At 41.5% G+C, this 25516-nt stretch overlaps 1 protein-coding gene across 4 annotated transcripts in view; it reads left to right on the top strand.

Moving 5' to 3' along the window:
• The window catches only part of lsamp (limbic system associated membrane protein), an 843236-nt gene that overhangs the window by 782107 nt on the left and 35613 nt on the right, over nucleotides 1-25516 (top strand). For 2 of the 4 annotated variants that reach the window (XM_043700768.2, XM_087992878.1), the window contains exon 8: nucleotides 8799-8834. The exons of the other annotated variants lie outside the window; for them this stretch is intronic. In XM_043700768.2, the coding sequence (XP_043556703.1) occupies nucleotides 8799-8834 (36 nt within the window). The remainder of the gene's footprint in view (nucleotides 1-8798; nucleotides 8835-25516) is intronic. 4 annotated transcript variants of the gene reach the window in all.

Genomic DNA, 25516 nt, shown 5'->3' with positions numbered 1-25516 from the left:
TTCAAAGATTGATCTAATCTGACTAGGTCCCCAGCATGTATGTTAATGACACACTTTGATTTTTCCTTTATTTTGTGAACAGAATTAAAATGTACTGTCTATTTCTAAGGAGTCTTAATCTGTTAATCTTTATGATGGTGCTACAGTCTAGGATCAATGTTAGAGGAAAAGCTTTTGGACATAGATCATAGAATCCCTGCAGTGTAGGAGCAGGCCATTCTGCCCATCAAGTCCACACTGACCCTCTTAAAAGCATCCCACCCAGAGACACCCCATACCACATCGCTGTAACCTTGCATTTCCCATGATGAAGCTACACGTCCCGAGACACTATGAACAATTTAGCATAGCCAATCCACCTAAGCTGCACATCTTTGGACTGTGAGAGGAAACCAGAACACCCAGAGGTAAGTCATGCAGACACAGGGAGAACATGCAAACTTCACTCAGACAGTTACCAGAGGTTGGAATCGAACCTTGGTCCCTGGCATTGTGAGGCAGCAGTGCTAACCATAGAAGGAAGTTCTGTCAAAACTGACATTTCAAGATGCTGTGATCAGGATGTTTTATGAACCAGACTAAACTCCAACTGAATGTATCAAGGAAATAGCTAGACCCTAACTTTTATCTTATTTAAAGGCAATTGTAAAGCACTGTGTCCAGGTACACTTCAATTGGTTATATTACTTGGCTTTAAGCAAAACACTCTATTCTACCCTGCAGTTAAAATGCAAACAAAAGAAAGAATAATTGGCATAACTTTAAATCTGTTGGAAAACTTAGCAGAGTAATAGATTATTTAACAACTAAATAGCAGCTGTTCCAATGTCATAACATCCAATAAATAGACCCTTGGCAAAAGTAAAGTCAGTAAAACAAATAGTCTCACATTCGATCCTGGCAGCAGAGAGACAACCCAAACTTTTGGCTATAACATGGAGAGACGTAGCTGCTTCCCCAACTAGCTTCAAAACCCCGATAACTGCTGAAAGCTAAACTAAAACCCTGGTTCTGTGTTTGCCTGACTCCACCCATGCAGGCTCCTTCTATTGTTCCAACTTTTTAAAACAAAACGAAGGCCTCACAAGCTATTTACATTATTGGCTTGAAAGAGACAGCTTTCCACTAATGATTCAAAACCTCTCTTCAAAAAAAAACAGGACAAAATACACCTCTTAAAGCCAGACTGTCACCACAATGTCTTTGAAGAAAAGGGATACTTAGAAATCACAAATTCTGAATTCTAAGATCCTAGTTACATAGTTGCTGGCAAGAAAATTAACTTAATTTCAAAGCAACTTGGCAAAAAAACACATTGATGAGTTGGCTGGCCAGAGTCCCAGTGGATTGATTTTGAGATGGTTCTGATAAAAGGGGAATCACACAAAACCACTTAATTTTAATGTTCATTACAAACTGTTGTGGACCATGAGTGACTTTGTTCCTGAGCCAGTAAAGTGGAACTGCTTATATTTGTCACGCAAAAAATTGTCTTGCTACTCTTAGCAATTGCTTGACTGCTTTCCCACTTTTCAGGGGACACAGATAGTTATGTAATTCTTCAGCTTATGAGGAATATTCACAGAAGCCTTCCTAAAATAGTTGGAAATTCAGAACTAATCTTTATTGTGGCAGAGTATATTTTAGCTTGTTGTACAAATGTTCTAAATTAAATAATAAAATTGCCTTCACATTGTGCAAGACAGATCATGTTCGCATACATTGAGGTTCACATGAGTGAAGATTTTCTCATTGTCTTCGACACATGGTCATCTTTTGGCATGGCAGTGATTAATCAGGTGACAGAAATTGCACTTTTTTTTTATCACCCACTTGTTACAGCCACTTCTCATTTTTTAATCTTACTGCACTTGGACCATAGTATCCAACATCCATGTCCTATGAAAGAATAGAAAATCCACTTTTAAAATATGCTTTTTGTTTTTAATCATGTCCACACCTTTATATAGACATGTTAATATGCTCCACATCAGAGTTTTCAATAGTCATCTTTATATGGATAAAGCCTTTGTATGATCTCATTGGAACAATCTCCACTGATGTAGAGCAATACGATTATTTGCATCCTTCCACTCCAAGAATCAGATGTGACTGCTTCTCTTGATGACCCACTAAAAAATAAATCTGGCTGCCACATCTCTTGACTCAGATCACTTTTGAAGCACCAGTAAAAAAAAGTGTTTTACATAAAGATTTAATTCTCGAATGTCGTTCTTCATAAATATGAGAAAAAAATTGATATTGATTGTGAGAGACACGATGTTTATTTTTGCTGTGCATTAAGCAGAGATTTTTGACCTCTCATAAGCAGAAAGATTAATAAACATTATCAATTAATATGCATCTGAAAACTGGAAATAACAGACACTGTCTTTTTACTAGAATACTTACCTATACCTGAGGAATAGCTAAACCGCTGAAGCAGATAAAGGTATTAACTTGCTACGACTGTCAGTAAAGAACATAGAGTTGACAGAGGAAATGCTTCCCAGATGTCATCACTGGTTACAAGCTGAGCACTTTGGATAGACATATACTCAAAATTAAGCAATTGTAACACAACAATTTAGAAACAAGATAAGGCACAACGTTCTGAAGCCATGTGAAATTTAACATTATTTTCAGAGAGATTGAAATTGATTTCCTGTTTTCTTTAAAAAAAGGAATAGAATAGAGAAGGGCATTGTGATGTAATAACAATATAAAAGGAACTTCAATTGTCCCAGTACCACATCCTGGGGAATATCAATGTTTAACATCCTTCAATCTGAAAAATAATGGTTTACGTCCATGATCTTGTCACTCAGCGAACTTTGTATCCAAATGGGAAAATACATTTTTTTAAAAAACCCAACTCTATGATACAGAACAAAAACTGCTAGGAGAAAGACAAGTTGTCAGATTGAAGTAAAAAAAAACAAGGGAAATTGATCCCAATACAGTGCAACAGAGAGTGGATAGCAGAACCTACAGCTCGCAGGAATTTATAGGAAACCAAAGTATAAATCATTTCTGGAGCTGGCTGAAAATTGTGTGCCCATCATGTAAAACTATTTGAATGACTAGGTAATCCACAGACCTCAATCACTGCCAGGGCCGAACTCTGTAGGAAGATACAGAGTCAAATAGCATGAACTAAAATCATCTCAGCAACAGGAATTTCAGATGGTAATACGAACCGATACAAAAATCACACAAAAACCTGCTCTCTCATCCTTCTGGTGCTGTAATGGCCTGCCTGCCATGATCTAATAGTAGGTGCAACAGAGGGAGACAATAATGCCCCACTTAAGAGCCTCAATTGGTTCCAGGTTGGGAAAGCCATTGATAAGCCTTGACTTCATGGACTTAATCAGGGTAGGGGTGGTATGGTAGCAGGGTCCGAACCCACCTCTGTCTCATGAAATGTACTTCACTGCCCAGCTTGCCAGGAAAAGAGGGTTGATAAATCCTCTTTGGAGAACCGTGGAAGGCCTGCATCACCCATGGGTTAATTGCCCATTAAAGGTCCTCAGTTAGCATCAGGGGGAAGGCTACACAAAAGCCTTCTCATGAATAGGTGGGAAGGTGGCAATGTCCCTTCTGCCAGATTAAACACCCTTTGCTTTCAAATGTAACACTATGAGGCATTACATTCCACTCATGCTTACAAACATTTTAGCTCAACGCTGAAATCTTTGTCTCAAATGACTAACAGCGTGCAATGACAAATGTTGCAATGACATTAATTGCAAATTATGCAGTCAGTCCCACTCTAAATGGTATAAAGCAGACCCACAGGCAGTGAATTTCTGACATCCGGGTGAGTGTTGCTGATTATTATCCAACTGTAATTGTGCAGTTAAAGCCAAAGTTCTGGATCTGTATGCTCCTTGAAAGAGAAAGCAAAATATGGAAAAATAGCTCACATTGACATCCTACCATATAGTTTTTAATCCTGTTATTATGGAATAAAAATGTAAGTGATGATCTTTTCCTAATTTATTGCTATGAAAAGTAGATGCAGATTGGATAGTTATTTTATGCCTTCACTTCATTTAAAGGATTCGTTTTAGCACATTTTTCTTGCTTGAAGCAGGAAAGCTATGTTCTGACTTGTTATTTCTGAGCAATATGTTCCTATTTAGAGCATATGGAGAGTTGGCAGCATGCATCTATAGGCTATACTATGAAAACTAAACATTATACAAGGTCATACAAAGAGCATGACAATGCTGGAAACATCCCGAGTTATTTCAGCTCATTTCAAAGAGTTTGCGAGTACATGGTGACCTCGAATACAATGACATGCACCCCTTGTCATTGTAGAATAGTACAGTGTCTTTGTTCTTAAAACTATAGTCACATGTGCAGGTTCACTTTTAGAAGTGTTCTACAAAATTTTAGTATTGTTTAACTTTGGAGCCTTCCTGATATGGATATTGAATTGGGATGTGGGTTAAAATATTAACATTTTGCAACTATTAAATTTGGTAAATAATTGAAATTTGGCATTTACAGTTTGAATGTGTCAACTTACGGTGTGACCAATCAAGTAAGTAGAGCCACAAATTCATTCAAACGGTTGGTTATTTTACATCTGAAATGGGATCACTGCTTATTCAGACATTATAAGACAAAGACCAGGAGTGACTGCTCTTGAGATCTAGGCAGCTTTTCACCAAGTAAGCCATCAAAGAGCCCGAACCAAACTAGACTCAACAGAAATTGGAGTAAATTCTCCACTGGTCAGAGTCATTTCCAGCAAAAAGTGACTTATCACAACCTTAACTCATCTTAATCCAAAGACAACATTACAGGGTTCCTCAGATTAAATTTCAAGCCCCAGCTATTTTCCTCAATATAGCTTCTGTTACGTGGCTAAAAATGTGGATATTCACTGTGCAATGTTCTGTATCATTTGCAACTCCTTAGATACTGAAGCAGTCCATGTCCACGTGCAGCAAGACCTGGATAACACCCAACCTTAGGCTGATAAGTCACAAGTACCCTTCATGTCACACAATTACCAGGCAACAAATGTTTCCAATCAAAGAAAATCTTACCATCTCTCGTTGCCATGCAATGACATTTCCATTGCTGATTCCTGAACAATCAAAATCCTGAGAGTCATCATTACTCAGCAATTGACCTGGATCAACCATTTAACTCTGTAGCTAAATCATAGACTGGTAATTCTGAGGTGAGTAATTCACCTCTTGACTCATTAATCCCACTGCCAGCTATAAGGGGTGACCTTATAGAGGTTTATAAAATCATGAGGGGCATTGATAGGGAAAATAGACAAGGTCTTTTCCCTGGGTGGAGGAGTCTAGAACAAAAGGCATAGGTTTAAGGTGAGTGGGGAAAATTTTAAAAGGGACCTGGGGGACAACAGAGGGTGATGCATGTATGGAAAGAACTGCCAAGGTAAGTGGTGGAGGCTTGGACAATTACAACATTTAAAAGGCACCTGAGTGGGTATATAAATAGGAAGAGTTTAGAGAGCTATGGGCCAAGCGTGGCAAATGGGACTGAATTAATTTAGGATATCAGGCATAGACAAGTTTGACCAAAGGCTCTGTTTCTGTGCTATATATCCCTATGACACTATGACTTTGTGTGTCACAAGTCAGAGGTGTGAAGGGATACTATCCACTTATCTTGATAAGTATACTTCAAACAATTCTTTGTGGGCGGCACGGTGGCACAGTGGTTAGCACTGCTGCCTCACAGCGCCAGAGACCCGGGTTCAATTCCCGCCTCAGGCGACTGACTGTGTGGAGTTTGCACGTTCTCCCCGTGTCTGCGTGGGTTTCCTCCGGGTGCTCCGGTTTCCTCCCACCATCCAAAGATGTACAGGGTCAGGTAAATTGGCCATACTAAATTGCCTGTAGTGTTAAGTAAGGGGTAAATGTAGGGATATGGGTGGGTTTCGCTTCGGCGGGTCGGTGTGGACTTGTTGGGCCAAAGGGCCTGTTTCCACACTGTAATCTAATCTAATCTAAACACTCAACAAGCCCAATACAGCCCTAGAAAAAACAGCTGCTTGATCAGTACTAATCTAACACCTTAAACATTCAATCCCTCCACCCACAGGCACACATTCACAGCTGTGTGAATCATTGACAAGATGAACTGTAGTATCTTGTCAAAGCATGTTTAACAAAGCTTTTTTAACCTATGACCTCTGTCTCCTGGAGAGACAAGGTGTGTGAGAACACCACCATTTATTAATTCCCCTCCAAGTCGCACATCAACTTAATTTGAAACTATACCACTGACCATTCACTATCACTGGGTTACAATTCTGGAACTTCCTTCCTAACAGCAGTCTGGAGTACTTGCACCAGATAGACTGCAACAATGTATAAAAGTGGCTCACCCATTATCTTTACAAGGTCAATTAGGGATGAGCAACATATGCTGGACTACCCAGTGACGTCAACCTCCTTGAGATCATTTGAGAAATACTAATCAGATATCAGCTCAAATACTAATCAGATATCAGTTTAAAGACCCTTGAAGTCCTTTCCTGGAACCCCATTTGAAAAAAAAGTATTTTGGGCAACTTACCAACTAATTGAATTATATCAATAACATTGGTACTCCCAGCATCCCAATATAGCTCATGCCAGCCTCTGTATCTCCATATTTCTTTATCCTGTTGAGTTTTTCATTCAACATTACCTGTCACTCAGTTATGAAACCATCTAAGTAAAATAAAACCTGAGCAAGTACTGTGGTTTGATGTGTTAGAAAGCAATATTGATTGAAACTTTTCATCATTGTACTAGCTTCCCACTGTCAGACAATCTGAATTCATATTGATTATCCTTTAGTACCTTACTTCCCTTCATCACATTTTTGTTTTTATTTTCCATTCTTTTGTCTTGTACTCTCTGCACACAGGCTGAATTGCTGACCTGTAGCCAGACTTTCATAGATTGACAAAAGCAAGAAAGCACAATCATGATGGTTGCCTTGACAATTTCCCAAACTCCTCTTGTCTTTAAACAGCAGTTACATTTTCACTAAGCATTTCCAAACTGGGCAGCTATCAGATTAGGAGCTCAACAGGTAAAAAGATTATTTTGCTATTACATGACACTTTACCTTAGTGCTCAACTGAGTTTAATCACTGGCCAATATATTTCTGCTGAATTTAGAACATTTGAAGTTTTGTTTTAATTTTGTTTCTTTTGCCATTGTGACGAATGGCTTCTGTAAGACTCACTAGTTCTCTGCTGAAATTGGGCAAGGGACCTGCTTCTTGTTGTCTTCCAAGTTAACTATGAATCTGACCACTGGGAGATACATAGATCTCTAATAGAGGATCGTTGAAGTTCTCCTTCTTCTCTGAACTGATGTGACCTCCAAATCTCACTGTGAAATACTCTTAAGCGATTGCAAGTTGGAATAATGAGTGTTCTGTTTTCCATGCTTTGATAAATGGTATTGTTGATAATGTCACTTCACTGACTTAATGTACACTAATAATCCGACCTAGTCAGCTATTGCATTCTTTTCACATGCTGTTGCTTCTCACTGCTTGCCGCTTATCTCTAAACTTTGCACAGTGTTGTACACTACAGGAGTTTTTCACCAGTAAATCCTGAGCTGCATTTGGAATATAGCCAATGACTGGCTTTGTTAAGGACATCCATTTCTTTGGATTCACCGTATCATTACCTATTCCAGTATTTATAAATCACATCCCTTCTTCTATTTTAATTATTTTGCTGCACTTGCAGAACGAGCTGTTAAATCGATCACCAGCATCCACTGGTAAAACTGTGCAAGGACTTCTCTCTCCAGTCACTAAATGTTATAACATTTTTTTCCTTTCTCCAACATTTCCTCATTTTTATGGCTTTCTGACTTTTCCATTGCTCTACTTTATATCAGCTCATTCAATTTACTGAATGCTTCCTTTTAGGAAGTGATATTCCTGTCATAATAGCAGTTTATATATTGACCATTTCAGAGAGACAGAGGTGAAAGGTAGAGAAAATAAGACCAGGAAATTCCAAGGCTTGGTTGTCTGTTCAAAGAAAGACAAAGTGTAAGAAATTTCAAAGATACCGGTTAACATAACAGAGAAGAATATAGAGAAATGACAGTATAAAAAGTAAATGAGAGAGGTTATGTAAAAGAGTTAAGCAAAGAACACAATAATTAACAAGAGTGGTATTAATAATGAAAGTGGGAAATAAAATTCTCAGGTTGATGAGGAAGTGTAATGGAGGTGGGAATAAGACCAAGAATGTCAGAAAAAACTTGTATTGAGAACCATGTGATGGAAACGGTACTTCAAAGCCAGAGTGAACAAAAGCAAAATAGTGAAATAAATGAACAATCGAGGAAACCCATTGAGAACAAGTAGAAAGAGTTGAAAAAAGTAATTTTAATAGATCAAGAAAAGTCAGTGTCATAATGGAGCAAGTCAGCACCACATTTTCTTTTCCTGTATGCTGGTTTATTTTTGTAATCATACTTGAAGTCAAGTTATTTTTATTTTGTGATTTTCCATTTGCAGATATGTATACCAGTGAATATACCAGGAATTGTAAGTTGGTTCCATAATTTTAGACTTGTTTATATTATATTTTTTTGGACAAGGGGACTAAAGACAGATTTGTACTGACTGCAATTTTAATTTTGTTTTGTTGGGTAGTATCACCTCTTTCCCAGCAGGTGGCAGTATTTCCCTACCACTTACCATTGAACGCAAGCTTTGTATTAATTCTGAAAACAATTTTTCCATATAAATGTAATCTTTATGTTTCTTCCTTTAGAGCAAATAGAAACCACTGTGCATTCAAAAAAAAGAGGTCAGTATCTGGGCACTTTTCTCTGCAAAACAAGATATCCTTTTGGGAATATTTAGAATCAAGTGTCCTTCATGCTATTTTAATGAGTACTGGCTGTACAGATTGCATGGTGTCATGTTATTTATGTAAATGATAAGCCGTGTGGATGAACTCGCTACTTGAAATGGAAAATGCTGCTTTAAGGATGTCCCACTGAAATGTTTGAATCACTTCACTTCAGACTGGAGTGAAGAAAGAAATTGATTGAAAATCTCAGGAAGTAGTGCTGTGTCCATGGAAACTGCAGTGTTTCAAATTTGGTGAAACTAGTTGGAAAGATTAGCAACTGAGCCGCATCAAAGGGCTTGTGCCTTTGAAGCATAAATGCATTTGTTAAGTTGGGAGTGCTGTTCACTGACATGTGGAGAGCAGCAGTGAACGTGCAGTGGTCCTCTTAGGCATCTTGTGTTGACTCCAGTTGGATTGAATCTGCCAGCATTGAGATTTTCTTCTGAACTGAATAATTTAAAATTCTTCTGTACACAAGGTGGTCATTGTCTGATTCCTGTGGATATTACAGCCTTTGTGGCTGCACTTCATTTCATTGATTGTTACTAAATCGCATGCATCACTGAGCCAGCAGCAAGAAAAAATTCTGTTTTTTCGTGTTTGTAAATCATCTTAAAATGTTCTTTTCAATGAAATAAAGCTTCAGAAAGGCTGATTGAAATATTCAACAGACCAAATTAAGAGTTTAAGCTTACTGTAAGGGAAGGGATGTGCAAATCGATTGCCCCTTAATTGTGGTCTGCCTCCAGGCCATGTCAAGATGCCAGTTACAAATCCAGCACATCAGAGAGTGAGAGAAATCAATGCTTCACTTCCACTGGATTTACATGATGTAGGTGGCTGTGGAGAAGGAGCATTTGGTGCATTCATTATGTTTCAGGAATATTGTGACTGATCGATACAGCCAGAAACAATGTCTTATCAACACACTGAATGGTATCTTGATTTCATTTCATAAGATTTGTTGTTGGTCCCATTGAAATTGGGTTCTATATTGCAATTTTTTCATGGTTTATGCATCCCAAAAACAAAGGGGGATGTGCAGACCAGTGTCGTCTTCATGTTACAATAAGAAAAAGCAGCAGATTGGCTAAAGGCCAGACCACTAGGCCTGTTAATTGGATTTGGGTGCTTCTATGCTGTCCATGTTATTTAATTTATCATTGTACTGCAAGGTTCTGTATTTAATTTGCTTTTAAAGTCCAATCACGTGAATGATGTGATTGTTCATGTGAAAAATATAAAACAGAATTTTGATTGAGGGAAAAGGCATCTGCTTGAATTTTTGGAGCATGTGGTTTTCTTTTCAAAAATAGCAAGTGACTTATTCTATATTATCTGTTTTCATAAAAGGAAAACACATTGCTGTGGCATTTGAATGTAGCCATTGAACCAATGTTTAATACAAATGACCTTACAGTATGTTAACCAGTGCATTACCAGACAAAAATGAACACCTCAAAGCATATAGACTCAAAATACTCTTTGGATTTTCCTAGCCCTTCAAACAGTAGGAAGCTCCTTATTCCATTTACAAAATAGATCTTCCACAATTCAATCACCTAGGCTGCATGTGTTTCAAAGTCACCAGCAGTTTCATCTGTGTACATTTGCTTAGAAGGTGTGAATTGTACCTTTTACTTCTGAATTCTGCAATTTAACTGCTGGCTGGAAGCTTTTGGCTTGTGTGGATGCACTGAAGGTTGAAACTCTCTTATGACCAAGTTGGCAGAGATTTGCATTTTTTTTTCAGCTCAGTGAGAGCAAGGAGCAGCCCTCAAAATGAGCAGTGTTGTTGTCTCATTTATATTGCAATGTTGGAGAATGCCAGGTGGAAATACAATTTGGCTTATGCAACACCAAACAGATCTCCTGCATTCGTGCATTCTTGGAATCTAACTTCTGCAATTATTGACCAATTAAACCGGAGCTAGAATTGAGATAATATGGTGCAGTTCAAAATAATAAGAAATCGTCATGGTTTTGACATGTGGTAAGTTGATATTCATGTATCATATTTTGTTTTCTTTTGGTTTCATACCAGGCAATGTGATAATGTACTTCGCTGGGGAGTGATAGGATCCTGTTGCCAATAACTTTGAAGCGAGCTGCTAATCTAATTCAAATGCAGCAAAGACAAATAAGCACATTGAATTAAATTATTCTCCTTTGGGTATTTATAACAGGTAACTACTGTGTAAGATAAGCAGAATGAAAACTTTTCGCCTGTCTGGGAATGCTGGAAAATACAAGGCGCTTCAGAAAAAGGAGCTAGTGGAGGTGATTAACAAAAAAACCTCATTAGATAACAATCAAGAAGCAGGAGTTGACCATTCAGCCTCTCATGTCTCCTTTGGTATTCAAAAACGTCATGGCCGATCTGATTGTTACTTAAAATCTTGACATTTGGATTAGATTCCCTACAGTATGGAAACGGGTCCTTCGATCCTCCGAAGAGTAACCCACCCAGACTCATTTCCCTACCCTATATTTACCCCTGACTAATGCACCTAACACTGAGCAATTTAGCATGGCCAATTCACCTGACCTGCACATCTTTGGACTGTGGGAGGAAGCTGGAGCACCCGAAATAAATGTGCAAACTCCACACAGACAGCTGCCTGAGGCGGGAATCAAACCCAGGTACCTGGAGCTGTGAGGCAGCAATGCTCACCACTGAGCCACCATGCTGCCCCATTCTTGGCTGCATTTAATAACCATTTATCTCTCCACTCTGCAGACACCCTGCCTCTATTACTGATGAAGGGCTTTTGCCCAAAATGTCGATTTTCCTGCTCCTCGGATGCTGCCTGACCTGCTGTGTTTTTCCAGCACCACTCTAATCTAGACTCTGGTTTCCAGAATCGGCAGTCCTTGTTTTTACCTAGCTATAACCGTTCACTCCCTTGATTTAAAAAAAGTCTGTCCACCTCAACCTTAAAATATTCAAAGATTCTGCTTCCAATATTTCAGGAAGACAGTTCGAAAGACTGTCCACCCTCTGAGAGAAAAGAAAAGCCCCATTTCTATTTTCAGTGGGTGACCTCTGATTGTCAAATGCTGTTTCTTCTGCAACAAGAAAGATCTTGTCAAGAATGCTCAGGATTTTAATCTCCAATCTTTCTACACAAGACCATCCCTATGAAGATAATGAATTATAATTATTTATCAATAATTCCAGATATTAATCCAGTAAACTTTCTCTGAACTGCTTCCAATGCGTTTATATCCTTAAATAATGTGACCAATACTGTCTATAGAACTCCAGATGTGGTCCCACCAGTGTTCTGTTTAAGTGAAGAAAACCCTCCCTACCTTTGTTTTTGATTCCTCTTGTGATATGAGATGTTATAGTATTAGATTTCCCCATTACTTGTTGGACCTAGAAACTAGCTTTTAGCAACTCGTGCATTAGCTCATTCAAATCCCTCTGCAACTCAGAGCTTTATAATTTCATGCCATTTCGATAAAACACATTTATTTTTATTCTTCCTGTCAAAATGGACAATGTCACATTTCCTACATTACACAGTTAGTCTACTATAATGTGGTAGTTTCATTCTCATGCAATCCCCTGTTATAAGAAAATCATGTAATAGCAGCACCATTTAAACAAATGGGGCCGACATTGCTTTAAAGGTTTGCGCTTCAGAAACAGTGTCCCCAATTTGTCAATTGAATTCGTGTTAACGAAACGTACCTTATTGCAGAACGACTGGTACTCCATTTGTCAGAGCTTTGCCCAAATACCTAATCTATTTCTCTCTGTAGTATCCTTATTCTTCTCACAACTCAATTTCCCAGCTGTTTTTGTGTCCCCAGCACATTTCGCAGCCACTACTTCCTGTCAGCCAGCTCAAATTCTGTCCAGACCAAAATATTCAACCCGACACCCAACACCTGAGCTTTACTTTTCTCAATAACATTTGTTTGGGCATTTTATCAAATGTCAAACAGAAATCAAATTAGAGTAGACCTTCATCAACGACACATATTACATCCGAAAAGAATCCCCTGTGGTGATAAGCAAGATGGTGGCAGAGTAAAACCCTACAGACGACACTCCTCTGCTAAGTCCATTCTTTCTCATTTTTCCCCCTTTTCTGTGGTTTCTTCTTCAATTTTGACTTGAACTAAAATGGGGGAGGTGAGGACGGGGAGGGGAATCGAGTCCCGGGGCGGAGGACGGGGAGGGGAATTGAGTCCCGGGGCGGAGGACGGGGAGGGGAATCGAGTCCCTGGGCGGAGGACGGGAAGGGGAATCGAGTCCCGGGGCGGAGGACGGGGAGGGGAATCGAGTCCCAGGGCGGAGGACGGGGAGGGGAATCGAGTCCCAGGTCGGAGGACGGGGAGGGGAATCGAGTCCCAGGTCGGAGGACGGGGAGGGGAATCGAGTCCCAGGGCGGAGGACGGGGAGGGGAATCGAGTCCCAGAGCGGAGGACGGGGAGGGGAATCGAGTCCCGGGGCGGGGAGGGGAATCGAGTCCCAGGACGGGGAGGGGAATCGAGTCCCGGGGCGGAGGACGGGGAGGGGAATCGAGTCCCGGGGCGGAGGACGGGGAGGGGAATCGAGTCCCAGGGCGGAGGACGGGGAGGGGAATCGAGTCCCAGGGCGGAGGACGGGGAGGGGAATCGATTCCCAGGACGGGGAGGGGAATCGAGTCCCAGGGCGGAGGACGGGAAGGGGAATCGAGTCCCGGGGCGGAGGACGGGAAGGGGAATCGAGTCCCGGGGCGGAGGACGGGAAGGGGAATCGAGTCCCGGGGCGGAGGACGGGGAGGGGAATCGAGTCCCGGGGCGGAGGACGGGGAGGGGAATCGAGTCCCGGGGCGGAGGACGGGAAGGGGAATCGAGTCCCGGGGCGGAGGACGGGGAGGGGAATCGAGTCCCGGGGCGGAGGACGGGGAGGGGAATCGAGTCCCGGGGCGGAGGACGGGGAGGGGAATCGAGTCCCGGGGCGGAGGACGGGGAGGGGAATCGAGTCCCGGGGCGGAGGACGGGGAGGGGAATCGAGTCCCGGGGCGGAGGACGGGAAGGGGAATCGAGTCCCGGGGCGGAGGACGGGGAGGGGAATCGAGTCCCGGGGCGGAGGACGGGGAGGGGAATCGAGTCCCGGGGCGGAGGACGGGGAGGGGAATCGAGTCCCGGGGCGGAGGACGGGGAGGGGAATCGAGTCCCGGGGCGGAGGACGGGGAGGGGAATCGAGTCCCGGGGCGGAGGACGGGGAGGGGAATCGAGTCCCGGGGCGGAGGACGGGGAGGGGAATCGAGTCCCGGGGCGGAGGACGGGGAGGGGAATCGAGTCCCGGGGCGGAGGACGGGGAGGGGAATCGAGTCCCGGGACGGGGAGGGGAATCGAGTCCCAGGGCGGAGGACGGGGAGGGGAATCGAGTCCCGGGGCGGAGGACGGGGAGGGGAATCGAGTCCCGGGGCGGAGGACGGGGAGGGGAATCGAGTCCCGGGGCGGTGGACGGGGAGGGGAATCGAGTCCCGGGGCGGAGGTCGGGGAGGGAAATCGAGTCCCGGGGCGGGGAGGGGAATCGAATCCCAGGGCAGAGGATGGGGAGGGGAATCGAGTCCCAGTGCAGAGGACTGGAAAGGGAATCGAGTCCCAGGGCGGAGGACTGGGAAGGGAATCGTGTCCCAGGGCAGAGGACTGGGAAGGGAATCGCGTCCCAGGGCAGAGGACGGGGAAGGGAATCGTGTCCCAGGGTGGAGGACAGGGAGGGAAATCGTGTCCCAGGGCGGAGGACTGGGAAGGGAACTGTGTCCCAGGGCGGAGGACGGGGAAGGGAATCGTGTCCCAGGGCGGAGGACTGGGAAGGGAATCGTGTCCCAGGGCGGAGGATGGGGAAGGGAATCGAGTCCCAGTGAAAACGTACCTTGGAGCAGCTGAAAGCTGGTGCGGAGCAGAATGTAGGATTGAAATGGAACAAAGACAGTATTGGACTGGGGTCTAGCACAAGTGGTCAGACTACGTGTGGAAGCCCTTGCACTCAGCTACTGCTAATGTTTATTTGTAATTTGTTTATCTGACTGTAATATCTATCTAACCTTTTGACTATATCATATTTCTAACTTCTAATTCTGAATCACTGTAAAGTAATGCAACTACTTTTCTTTTCTATTCCTGTTTTGTATCACACATTTGTACCTAGGTACTTGTACCTAAGATGGCGCCATAAGAGGCGACATTGTAAAATCTTTCACTGTACCCTGTAATTCTGTGCTTGAGTACACGTGACAATAAAGGATATTGTTTGATTACCTTGAACTTATCTCAGTCCCTGTTTAAACATTTTCAATAATACACCTAATAATTTCACTGTGACAGATGTTAAGCTAACTGGCCTGTAGCTTCCAGTTTGATCGCACCTTCTCCAAACTGAGGAGGTTTTGCAAAATTAAAACCAACACATCAACTATCTTACTGACCACTTGTCTCTGGACCCTAAGGTGGTGTCTATCATAACCTGGGCACCTGCCAGCCCTCAGCATCTTACTCACTCAGTACCACTTCTCTGGTAACTGGGGCTTTCCTGCGTTCCTACTTCTCATCCATCTCCTGATTTATTACTGTTGCTGAAACGTCACTTGTATCATTGATAACTAGAAAACCCTGGCCATATTTCTTGAATAAAAACAAAATACAGCAGAAACTGGAAATCTATGGCAGAGAAACTGCTGAGAGGCTCAGCCAGTTTGGCAGCATATGTGGAGAAAGAAACACAGTTAATGTTTTGAGTCCAGTATAACATTTCTTCAGAACTTTCTATTCCAAATGCTGTGTACATTCATTCACAAATTACTTTTGTTTTATATTTTTATTCTTCCGATAACTTCTAGTCTTATCTGTTAGTTTGCTCTATTGTTTATTAACTCATTGAGGGACGTGGGCATCATTGGTTGGTCCAACGTTTATTGCCCATCCCAAGTTGCCCAAGAAAAAGCAGTTTGTACTCCCTATCCCTTACTGTAGCAATTTGTTTATTATTTCCTGCATTTAGACTGTGCTTTTGGTCTTGATTCTGCATTTTGATTTATCACATCTTCTGAAAATTGATCCCTTTCTCCTACTCTTAAGTTGAAAGTACTGTCTAATTCCCTATATCGTTGGCAAGAGTAATGGCATCAGTACAGTTCAAGTGGTACAATATTGACTTTCCCCAGTAGAAGTGCCAGTGCCACATTAACTGGAAACCACTTCTCCCATACAGGTCTTTGAGCCATGCATTCATCTCTTTAATTTGTCTAACGGCAATTTAAACATGACTTAGGTAATCACACATGTTCTCTTTCCTTTCTTCATAGAGTCATACAGTACAGAAACAGGCCCAACTCATTCCATGCTGACCTGGTTTCCCAAAACTAAACTAGTCCCCCTTGCTGTGCCCATATCCCTCTGAACCCTTCCTATTCATGTACTTGGCCAAATGTCTATTAAATGTTGTAATTGTACCTGTATCTACCAATTCCTCTGGTAGCTAATTCCACATATGAACCACCCTCTGTGTGAAAAAGTTGCTTCTCATGTCTATTTTAAACCTTTCTCCTCCTTATGCCCCATAGTTTTGAACTCCTCCACCCTCGGGAAACAATCTTTGCTCATCACCTTATCTGTGCTGCTCCTGATTTTATAAATCTCGATAATGTCACTCTTCAATCCCCTATGCTCCAGTGAAAATGTCCAAGCCTATCCAGCCTACCCTTGTAACTCAAACCCCTCCAGTCCTGGCAACGTCCTTGTATATCTTTTCTGAACCCTTTCCAATTTAATACAATCATTCCTCTCGCAAAGCAACCAGAACTGTGCACAGTACTTCAGAAGTGACCTCACCAATGTCCTATAAAACCATAAACATGATGACCCATCTCCTCTCCTCAATGTTATGAGCAATGAAGGCAGGCTTGGCAAATGCCTTCTTAACCATCCTGTCGACCTGTGACACAAATTTCAAAGAACTGTGTACCTGAACCCTTACGTCTCTCTGTTTCAACAACACTTCCCAGAGCCCTACCATCAGCTGTATAAGTCCTGCTCTTGTTTATTTTACCAAAATGCAACACCTTGCATTTATCCAAAATAAATTCCATCTGCCATCCCCAGACCATTGACCCAATTGATCAAGATCCATTTGGAGTCTTAGATAGCCTTCTTCAGTCTCTACTACACACCAATTTTGGTGTCATCCACAAACTTACTAACCATGCCTCCTAAATTCTCATCCAAATCATTTATATAAGTGACAAACAAAATTGGACCCAGTATCGATCCTTGCAAAACAGCACTGGTCGCAGGCCTCCAGTCCAAAAAACAACCCTCCACCACCATCGTCTTTCTCCTACCTTCAAGCTAATTTTGAATCCCATGTGATCTCACTTCATTAATTAGTCTACTATGTGAAACCTTGTCAAAGGCTTAACTAAAGTCCATGCAGGCAATGTCTACCACTCTGTCCTCATCAATATTTTTGGTTATGTCCTCAAAAGACTCAATCCTGTGTGCGAATCATGATTTGCTTTGCACAAAGTCATGCTGACTATGCATGATCAGTCCTTACCTTTTTCCTGTCTATTCCATTGGTCTCTTCAGAAATCATAGCAACTGCCCCGCCCCCCCAATCCCCCCAAGGTTCATAGTTCCTTGAAAATGGAGTCACAGGTAGATAGGATAGTGAAGAAGGCATTTGGTATGCTTTCCTTTATTGGTCAGAGCATTGAATATAGGAGTTGGGAGGTCATGTTGCGGCTGTACAGGACATTGGTTAGGCCACTTTTGGAATATTGCATGCAATTCTGGTCTCCTTCCTATCAGAAAGATGTTGTAAACTTGAAAGGGTTCAGAAAAGATTTACAAGGATGTTGCCAGATTTGAAGGAGATGAGCTGTAGTGAGAGGCTGAATAAGCTGGGGCTGATTTCCCTGGAGTGTCCGAGGCTGAAGGGTGACCTTATAGAGGTTTATAAAATCATGAGGGGCATGAAGTCCTTTCCCTGGGGTGGGGGAGTCCAGAACTAGAGGGCATAGGTTTAGGGTGAGAGGGGAAAAATTTAAAAGGGACCTACTGGGCAACCTTTTCATACAGAGGGTAGTGTGTGTATTGAATCAGCTGCCAGAGGAAGTGGTGGAGGCTGGTACAATGACAACATTTAAAAGGCATCTGGATGGGTATATGAATAGGAAGGGTTTGGAGGGATATGGGCCAAGTGCTAGCAAATGGGACTAGGTTAGGTTAGGATATCGGGTCAGCATGGACAATTTGGACTGAGGGGTCAGTTTCTGTGCTGTACATCTCTATGACTCTAAATCCTCTTGCAGTAAAACTCAAACAGACTATGTTGCATTTATTAAACAGATTAAGCACCTGTGATAAATAAGAACCATTACTGAACTGTAACCCATTCTGTCTCTGTATGAAATGACCTTTAGCATTAAGCAGTTCCATTATTTTCCTGTATTCTAGGGCATTAATCTTATTGAGTTATGTGCCTCAAGTGAGCTTGATAATTCATTTGTGGAGTTTAGTGTGCTTTCAGGTTTGTTCAATCATACCGTCTGGGTAATTTTCATTTCATGTAAAATGTTGGTCATCTTCTCTTTGTATACACCCTCTTCAGAAAGCAATATCAAAGGAACATAGGCTCAAAACAGACAGCTGATCACAAATAGAAATGACAATCAATGATAATGTTGACTAAAAAATTATATTGGCGGGATCACTCTTACATTCACATATGTTGGGACACTAAACTGCCTGATTTTTAAAAATAGTTTAGGCCTAGCAATGAGTGTTTGACAAACATAAATAAAAGTGCATTATTTGCACCCAGTTCTGAACATGAGCTGATTAACATCATATTGGATGCAGACTTGAATTAGCACGCAGAACCACAGAGATAGAAGGAATGGAAAATTGCACAATAGCCTTAGAAATGATTCAGAAGTTTGGTGATTTCATTAGCAGCCTTTACCAACCCAAAACTGACTCAACTGTACATTAAAGAAACTGGAAGGTGTACAAACATTAGATTGCATTGAAGTAATGAAACAGCTTGATATCTAACCCCTGTGGCAGCCAGTGACATATATTTACCTCCAACAGCCTGTTTTACCTGATGTAGCAATGCTAATGTTTTATCCTGCAACATAATAAAGTAGGTACGGACATTATGGTATTGAAGAATTCAACAGAATGCTAATTACTATTTTGCTCAACCATTAGCTTCCCCAAGCTCGAGTGTCTAGGCTTGTATTAAAGTATTAGTTTACAACAAAGGAATATGCTAACAGTAAAATATTGAGCTTAGTGATTTAAATGATTTGAGGTAAGTTGGAGTATGAGACTTTTGTACATTCAGTTCATGTATCGTGATAAGTGATTTTACTTTAAATATATCTCTTAAAGGCATGCTAACCTTGAAACCAAGTATGACATACACCTTTTTCAAAGACTAAACTTACATCAAGCTGATGTATACAGTTGTACATAAACAATTTGATAATAATGCAAACAGATAAAACAGAGTTTTAAAAGCCTAACTTTTCAAACTTTATTGTAATGTTTTGGCGATCTGACAACTCATCTGGTGATTGTGTACCTGCCTGGAAAGGTGTGTCCTGTTTTCTGTTTCACTTATTTGACAACTTGGCTGTCCTGCTGTTAGTAGTTGTCACTTAACTTCATCTCACAATCATCAGAGTTAGAGTTAGAGTCAGAGTTAGAGTTAGCGTTAACCCTATTGAAGTTCTTCCTGACTGCATTTATGCATGATTGGTTTGAGTGGGCTTCCAATTCTTTGCAATTTAGCCTCATGGTGAGTGCTGATTTTGCAGTTTTGTTGCTGAGAACTTAATGATCATTGACCTGATAAAACATAACATACACTCCACAAAATAGCTTAAAATCGGAGTGGAATGACAATGTGGTATGGGTAACTCTCCACTTAAAACACGTGTCTTGAAATGGTTTACCAGTTCACTGCTGTCCATTCTCAGACATTATCTGAGCCGGGACACTGAATGAATTGAAAATAGTGCTAATCATTTCAATGACGGTCATGGTCATTGTGTTGGTAAGTTATTGAACAATGACAAATTTAGATTTGTTATAAGGATAATATAGCTCAGTCCATCATGCAAGCCAAGCTTCCATCCATTGACTCCATCTATAATTTCTCACTGTGTTGGAGAGGCAGCCAACGTTATCTAAGACCCCTCCCACCCCGGTTACAATTTCTTCCAACCTCTTCGCTCAGTCAGATGATACAAAAGCTTAAACACACGTACCAAAAGGTTCAAAACAGCTTCTTCCCTGCTGTTATTAGACTTCTGGTGGATCTGTAAAATTTCAAATTTAATGTTGACCTCACTCTTTGTACAACTTCTCTGCAGCCTTAACATTATATTCCTAGTTCTCTTCTGTTATCCTTATGCACTTTGTATAGTATGATCTGCCTGTGCTACATGCAAAACAAAACTGAACTGCTGTCTATATCTTTCTGGTACCACTTCAAAAAGCCAGTTTGACATCTGCATAATCTTTTGACCCCTCATCTGACAGCACTGCAAATAACTCACTACTTCTGCCTGTAACTAAGTCTGAACTAACATTAGCAACAAGTTCTCTGACCACTCCATCTGCCTAGCCAATTTCTCATATGAAATAAAGAAGGCTTCAACATCTTTCTCATCAAAATGTGGCAATGTTTTAACATATTTGGACATATCACTACCTTCTGTCTTCATCTTCAACCTGTTAATGTGACTTTCCTGATTAATTCACACTTCTGAAGTTCAAAAGCTCTCTCCCTTTCTCTTTCATGTTTCTCTCTTTTTCTCTCTCTTCGCTCAGTTAAGAACCTTCTCTCTCTTTCCTTTTCCTCTCACACAGCTCTTCTTTCCTTTTCTTTATCTTCTAACTCCATTTGCCTCAATTACAATTTAAGTATTTCTAAATCTACTGCACTTGTCTGTTTTTCTGATACACCTAAATGCTTGACTAACTCTCTTAGAATTTCAGCTTTCCTTTTGTCCCTGGTTAAATCCAAATCTAACATATTTGCTAATTCTAAATGTGTGGCCTTTCTCTGTCTTTCTAACCTTGCTTGGCAAATTTGGGAATCATCTTCAAACCCCAGAACCTCTTTAGCAATCATAAGAGCCATTTCTCTCACTTTTAATTTAATAACCAACCACAAGTAACCAAAAGTAAACAAACTGTCTCCCCTACATTTTAATTAAAGATCTAGGACACTAATCAACAAGTGTTTAAAACTGCTGGGATCTTTTGTACCCCAAATCTGTTCAAATCTCTATATCTGTCCAAGTCATGGACCCAAGCCCCCAAACGGTGAACCCGCCTGATAATTAAATTAAACCCCCAGAAAAGCTCACCTTGCCTCATAATCTGTTAAAATATATGATTAGAATACTTTTAGATTAGATTACTCACTTACAGTGTGGAAACAGGCCCTTTGGCCCAACAAGTCCACACCAACTCTCCGAAGTGCAACCCACTCAGACCCATTCCCCTACATTTACCCCTTCATCTAACCATACAGGCAATTTAGCGTGGCCAATTCACCTAACCCGCACATTTTTGGACTGTGGGAGGAAACCGGAGCGCCCGGAGGAAACCCATGCAGACACGGGGAGAACGTGCAAACTCCATATGAGTGACTGAGAACTCCCAAATTCCACTATTTAACAAAAAAGTGATATCAATTTATTCTTTAACTCTAAAAGAGAACATTAAACAACAACCATTCAAACTCTTAAACCCCCCTTTCTCTTAAATGCTTATTACCTGCCTCCAGCTGTATAATAATATAATGTTCCAATAAAAGCACTTATTAAATTAGATCAACTTAATTTCAAAACCACACAGCGGCTATCATCTTTGGTGTTTTTCTCCTTTCAGCTGAAGATCTCCCTGGATTGTCTTCTGTCTTTTACTGCAAATATGTTTCATTTTGAAAAAGGTACCATTGATAGAGAGTGTTTTTGAATGGCAATTACTCTCTCAATGGCAGTTACACTCTCAGTGGCAGTTACTGTGTCTGACTTTCAAAATGCCTGCTTTTTTTATTGCCCCAGCATTGGATCATCTCATTGGTTCGAGGTTGACAAAACAATAAATTCAAACTCGATTGGGTTTTAGTACCCTGGGGCATACTTTAAACTAATTGGTTAAATTTGAATTGTTGTCAAAACAGCAACCAACTCACATATCTAATTCACAGCCAAATGTTACATAGTTTCAATTTTCCAGTATGGTCTGAGATTGCTAGTTAGTCATATAACAGGTCCTTGTAAGCTCGTAGTGTAAAACAGCATTCACTCTCTCTTAAGGGTACAGTACACACTTTCAACTTCATAACAAATTGTACAAAGCTCCTCCTTGCCAATGACAAGCAAGATTTTTAGAGACCTTTTCTTGGGAGCATCTATCACTTAATGTGTATTGTTGTGGTTCTGTTCGCCGAGCTGGAAATTTTTGTTGCAAACATTTCGTCCCCTGTCTAGGTGACATCCTCAGTGCTTGGGAGCCTCCTGTGAAGCGCTTCTGTGGTGTTTCCTCTGGCATTTATAGTGGCCTGTCCCTGCCACTTCCGGTTGTCAGTTTCAGCTGTCCGCTGTAGTGGCCGGTATATTGGGTCCAGGTCGATGTGTTTGTTGATGGCGTTTGTGGATGAGTGCCATGCTTCTAGGAATTCCCTGGCTGTTCTTTGTTTGGCTTGCCCTATAATGGTAGTGTTGTCCCAGTCGAATTCATGTTGCTTGTCGTCTGCGTGTGTGGCTACTAAGGATAGCTGGTCGTGGCGTTTCGTGGCTAGTTGATGTTCATGGATGCGGATCGTTAGCTGTCTTCCTGTTTGTCCTATATCGTGTTTTGTGCAGTCCTCGCATGGGATTTTGTACACTACATTAGTTTTGCTCATGCTGGGTATCGGGTCCTTCATTCTGGTGAGTTGTTGTCTGAGGGTGGCTGTTGGTTTGTGTGCTGTTATAAGTCCTAGTGGTCGCAGTAGTCTGGCTGTCAGTTCTGAAATGCTCCTGATGTATGGTAGACAACCGGAAGCGGCAGGGACAGGCCACTATAAATGCCGGAGGAAACACCACAGAAGCGCTTCACAGGCGGCTCCCAAGCACTGAGGATGTCACCTAGACAGGGGATGAAACGTTTGCAACAAAAATTTCCAGCTCGGCGAACAGAACCACAACAACGAGCACCCGAGCTACAAATCTTCGCCCACACTTTGAACTTAATGTGTATAGATCAAACTGTAAAAGTTATTTGAACAGTTGTAATTCAGTAAGAATGTTATTGGCTGGCCAATCCATAGTAAGATTTCTACTATTCCAATTTTAAAATGCTGCACGGTATCGCCTTAAATCATGTGTCTCTAACTTTATGTCAGTTGAAGTTTCAAACTGCTCCTTCTTTCATAATAAAGACATTGCAGTTGCTATTATGAGAAACTATTCTTATGCATCAACTGTCAAGAACAGAATGTTCTAGCCTTCTAACTTTCTTTTACTTTGTCTTTGTGTTTTCCATCCTGCACTGCACTGGCTTGTTTTAAAGCTAAAAAATTACTTCAGGCCAATAATTTTTTTCTTGGAAAAGCTTACATTCTAATCAAAAACTTACTGCACCCCGAGAAGACAGCGGCTTGACAAGCTCTTCCAGTGCAGCTACGACAGTAGCATTGGAAAATTGCCCTGCTGTGATGCGAACACAAAACATAGGACAAATCCAACCCAGCCAATTATTGCTCCGTCAGTCGAATGTCAATTATCAGTAAAGTGATGGAAGATGTCATCAAAAGTGTTATCAAGTGGCATCTGCTTAGTAACAACCCACTACAGATTCCCATTTTGGGTTCCACAAAGACTACTCAGCTCTTAACCTCATTGGCCATGGTTCAAATATGGACAAAATAACTGAATTCCAGAGGAGAAAACGACAGCTCTTGACATCAAGGCCACATTTGACCGAGTGTGGCATCTAGATGCCCAAATAAAGGTGGAATCAATGGGAATAGGGGCAAACTCTTTACTGGTTGGTGTCATATCTGGCACATAGGAAGATATTTGTCATTTTTGGAAGTCAGTCATCTCAGCTCCAGGAAATCTCTGCAGGAGTTCCTCAGGGTAGTGTTTTAGGCCCAACCATCTTCAGCTGCTTCATCAATGACCTTCCCTCCATCATAAGGTCAGATATGGGGATGTTCACTGATGATTGCACAATGTTCAGCACCATTTACAACTCATGAAGCAGTTCATGTTCAATTGCAACAAGATTTGTGCTGAAAAGTGGCAAGTAACAGTCAAACCACACAGATGCCAGGCAATTTCCAATAAGAGACAATCTAATTACCACCCTCCTTGACATTTAATGGTATTACCATCACTGAATCCCCCACTATCCAGGGATTGCCATTGACCAGAAACTCAACTGGACTCTCCATATAAATAGATTTGCTGCAAGAGCAGCTCAGATGCTATGTATACTGCAGTGAATAACTCGCCTCCTGACTCTCCAAAGTCAATTCTCCATCCACAAGGCACAAGTCAGCAGTGTGATGGAATACTCCCCACTTGCCTGGATGAGTGCAGCTCCAACAACACTCACAAACCTTGCCACCATGCAGGACAAAGCAGCCTAGTTGATTGACTCCACAAAGATCCATTCCCTCCACCACCGACAGCAATGTATATTTTCTGCAAGAATTCTTTCCCTAATGACATTGTGGGTCTATTGCAGCACACCAACTGCAGTGATTCAAGAAAGCAGTTCACTACTAGCTTCTTAAGGGTATCTAGGAATGGACAATAATCGCTGGCCAGCCTGCTATGCCCATATCTGACAAGTGACTTTTAAAAAACTGAAGTTAGCTATGTTTCTTGGTGGCCAATCTTCTGTGTACAGATCTGTATAGCTATCTGTACTCACAAGAACTGATACTGCTTAAGGGTGAGAAACTCTCCCTTTATCTGAATTCACTTGTTCAATGCAGTTATGTGTTTGGTTTTCAAATATGTGCCACCAAGCTATTGATCTTTACAGATAGCCATTACTGCTGCTATGGTGTGAGATCACCTCCACCAGCATGATGCAGCAATGTTTATGTTATGTCCTGTAATATAAGAAACTAGACATTGATATCATGGTATTGAAGAGTCAAGCAGAAATTTGTTACAACTTGCAACAGTGTACAAACATTACGTTCCTGAAGCACATAACTGCCTCCGTCAACAGTAGGCTATTTGTTTACATCAGAGGAGCATGCTTCTGATATGATGACATGATTCAAGTGATCCAAGTTAAGATGGAGTAATAGACCCTTCTGCCAACATGGTACAAGCAATTACACCACAGTGGTATCATGAGAATATCACTTCAAGGTATAGTAACATTTTGACTGAAACATAACACACTGTGGGTATACCTACACTTCTTGGACTGCACAGGTTTAAGAAAGTAGCTCACCACTACTTTTTCAAGGGCAGGGACCTGGGTTCAATTCCTACCTCAGGCAACTGTCTGTGTGGAGTTTGCACATTCTCCCTGTGTCTGCGTGGGTTTTATCCAGGTGCTCCAGTTTCCTCCCACAGACCAAAGATGTGCAG

The sequence above is a fragment of the Chiloscyllium plagiosum genome, unplaced genomic scaffold (assembly GCF_037043375.1).
Source record: "Chiloscyllium plagiosum isolate Xiang-an unplaced genomic scaffold, Cpla_swu_hap1 HiC_scaffold_12, whole genome shotgun sequence".
In the NCBI taxonomy this organism is placed as follows: domain Eukaryota; kingdom Metazoa; phylum Chordata; class Chondrichthyes; order Orectolobiformes; family Hemiscylliidae; genus Chiloscyllium; species Chiloscyllium plagiosum.
This window is presented reverse-complemented; position numbering and strand designations above follow the sequence as displayed.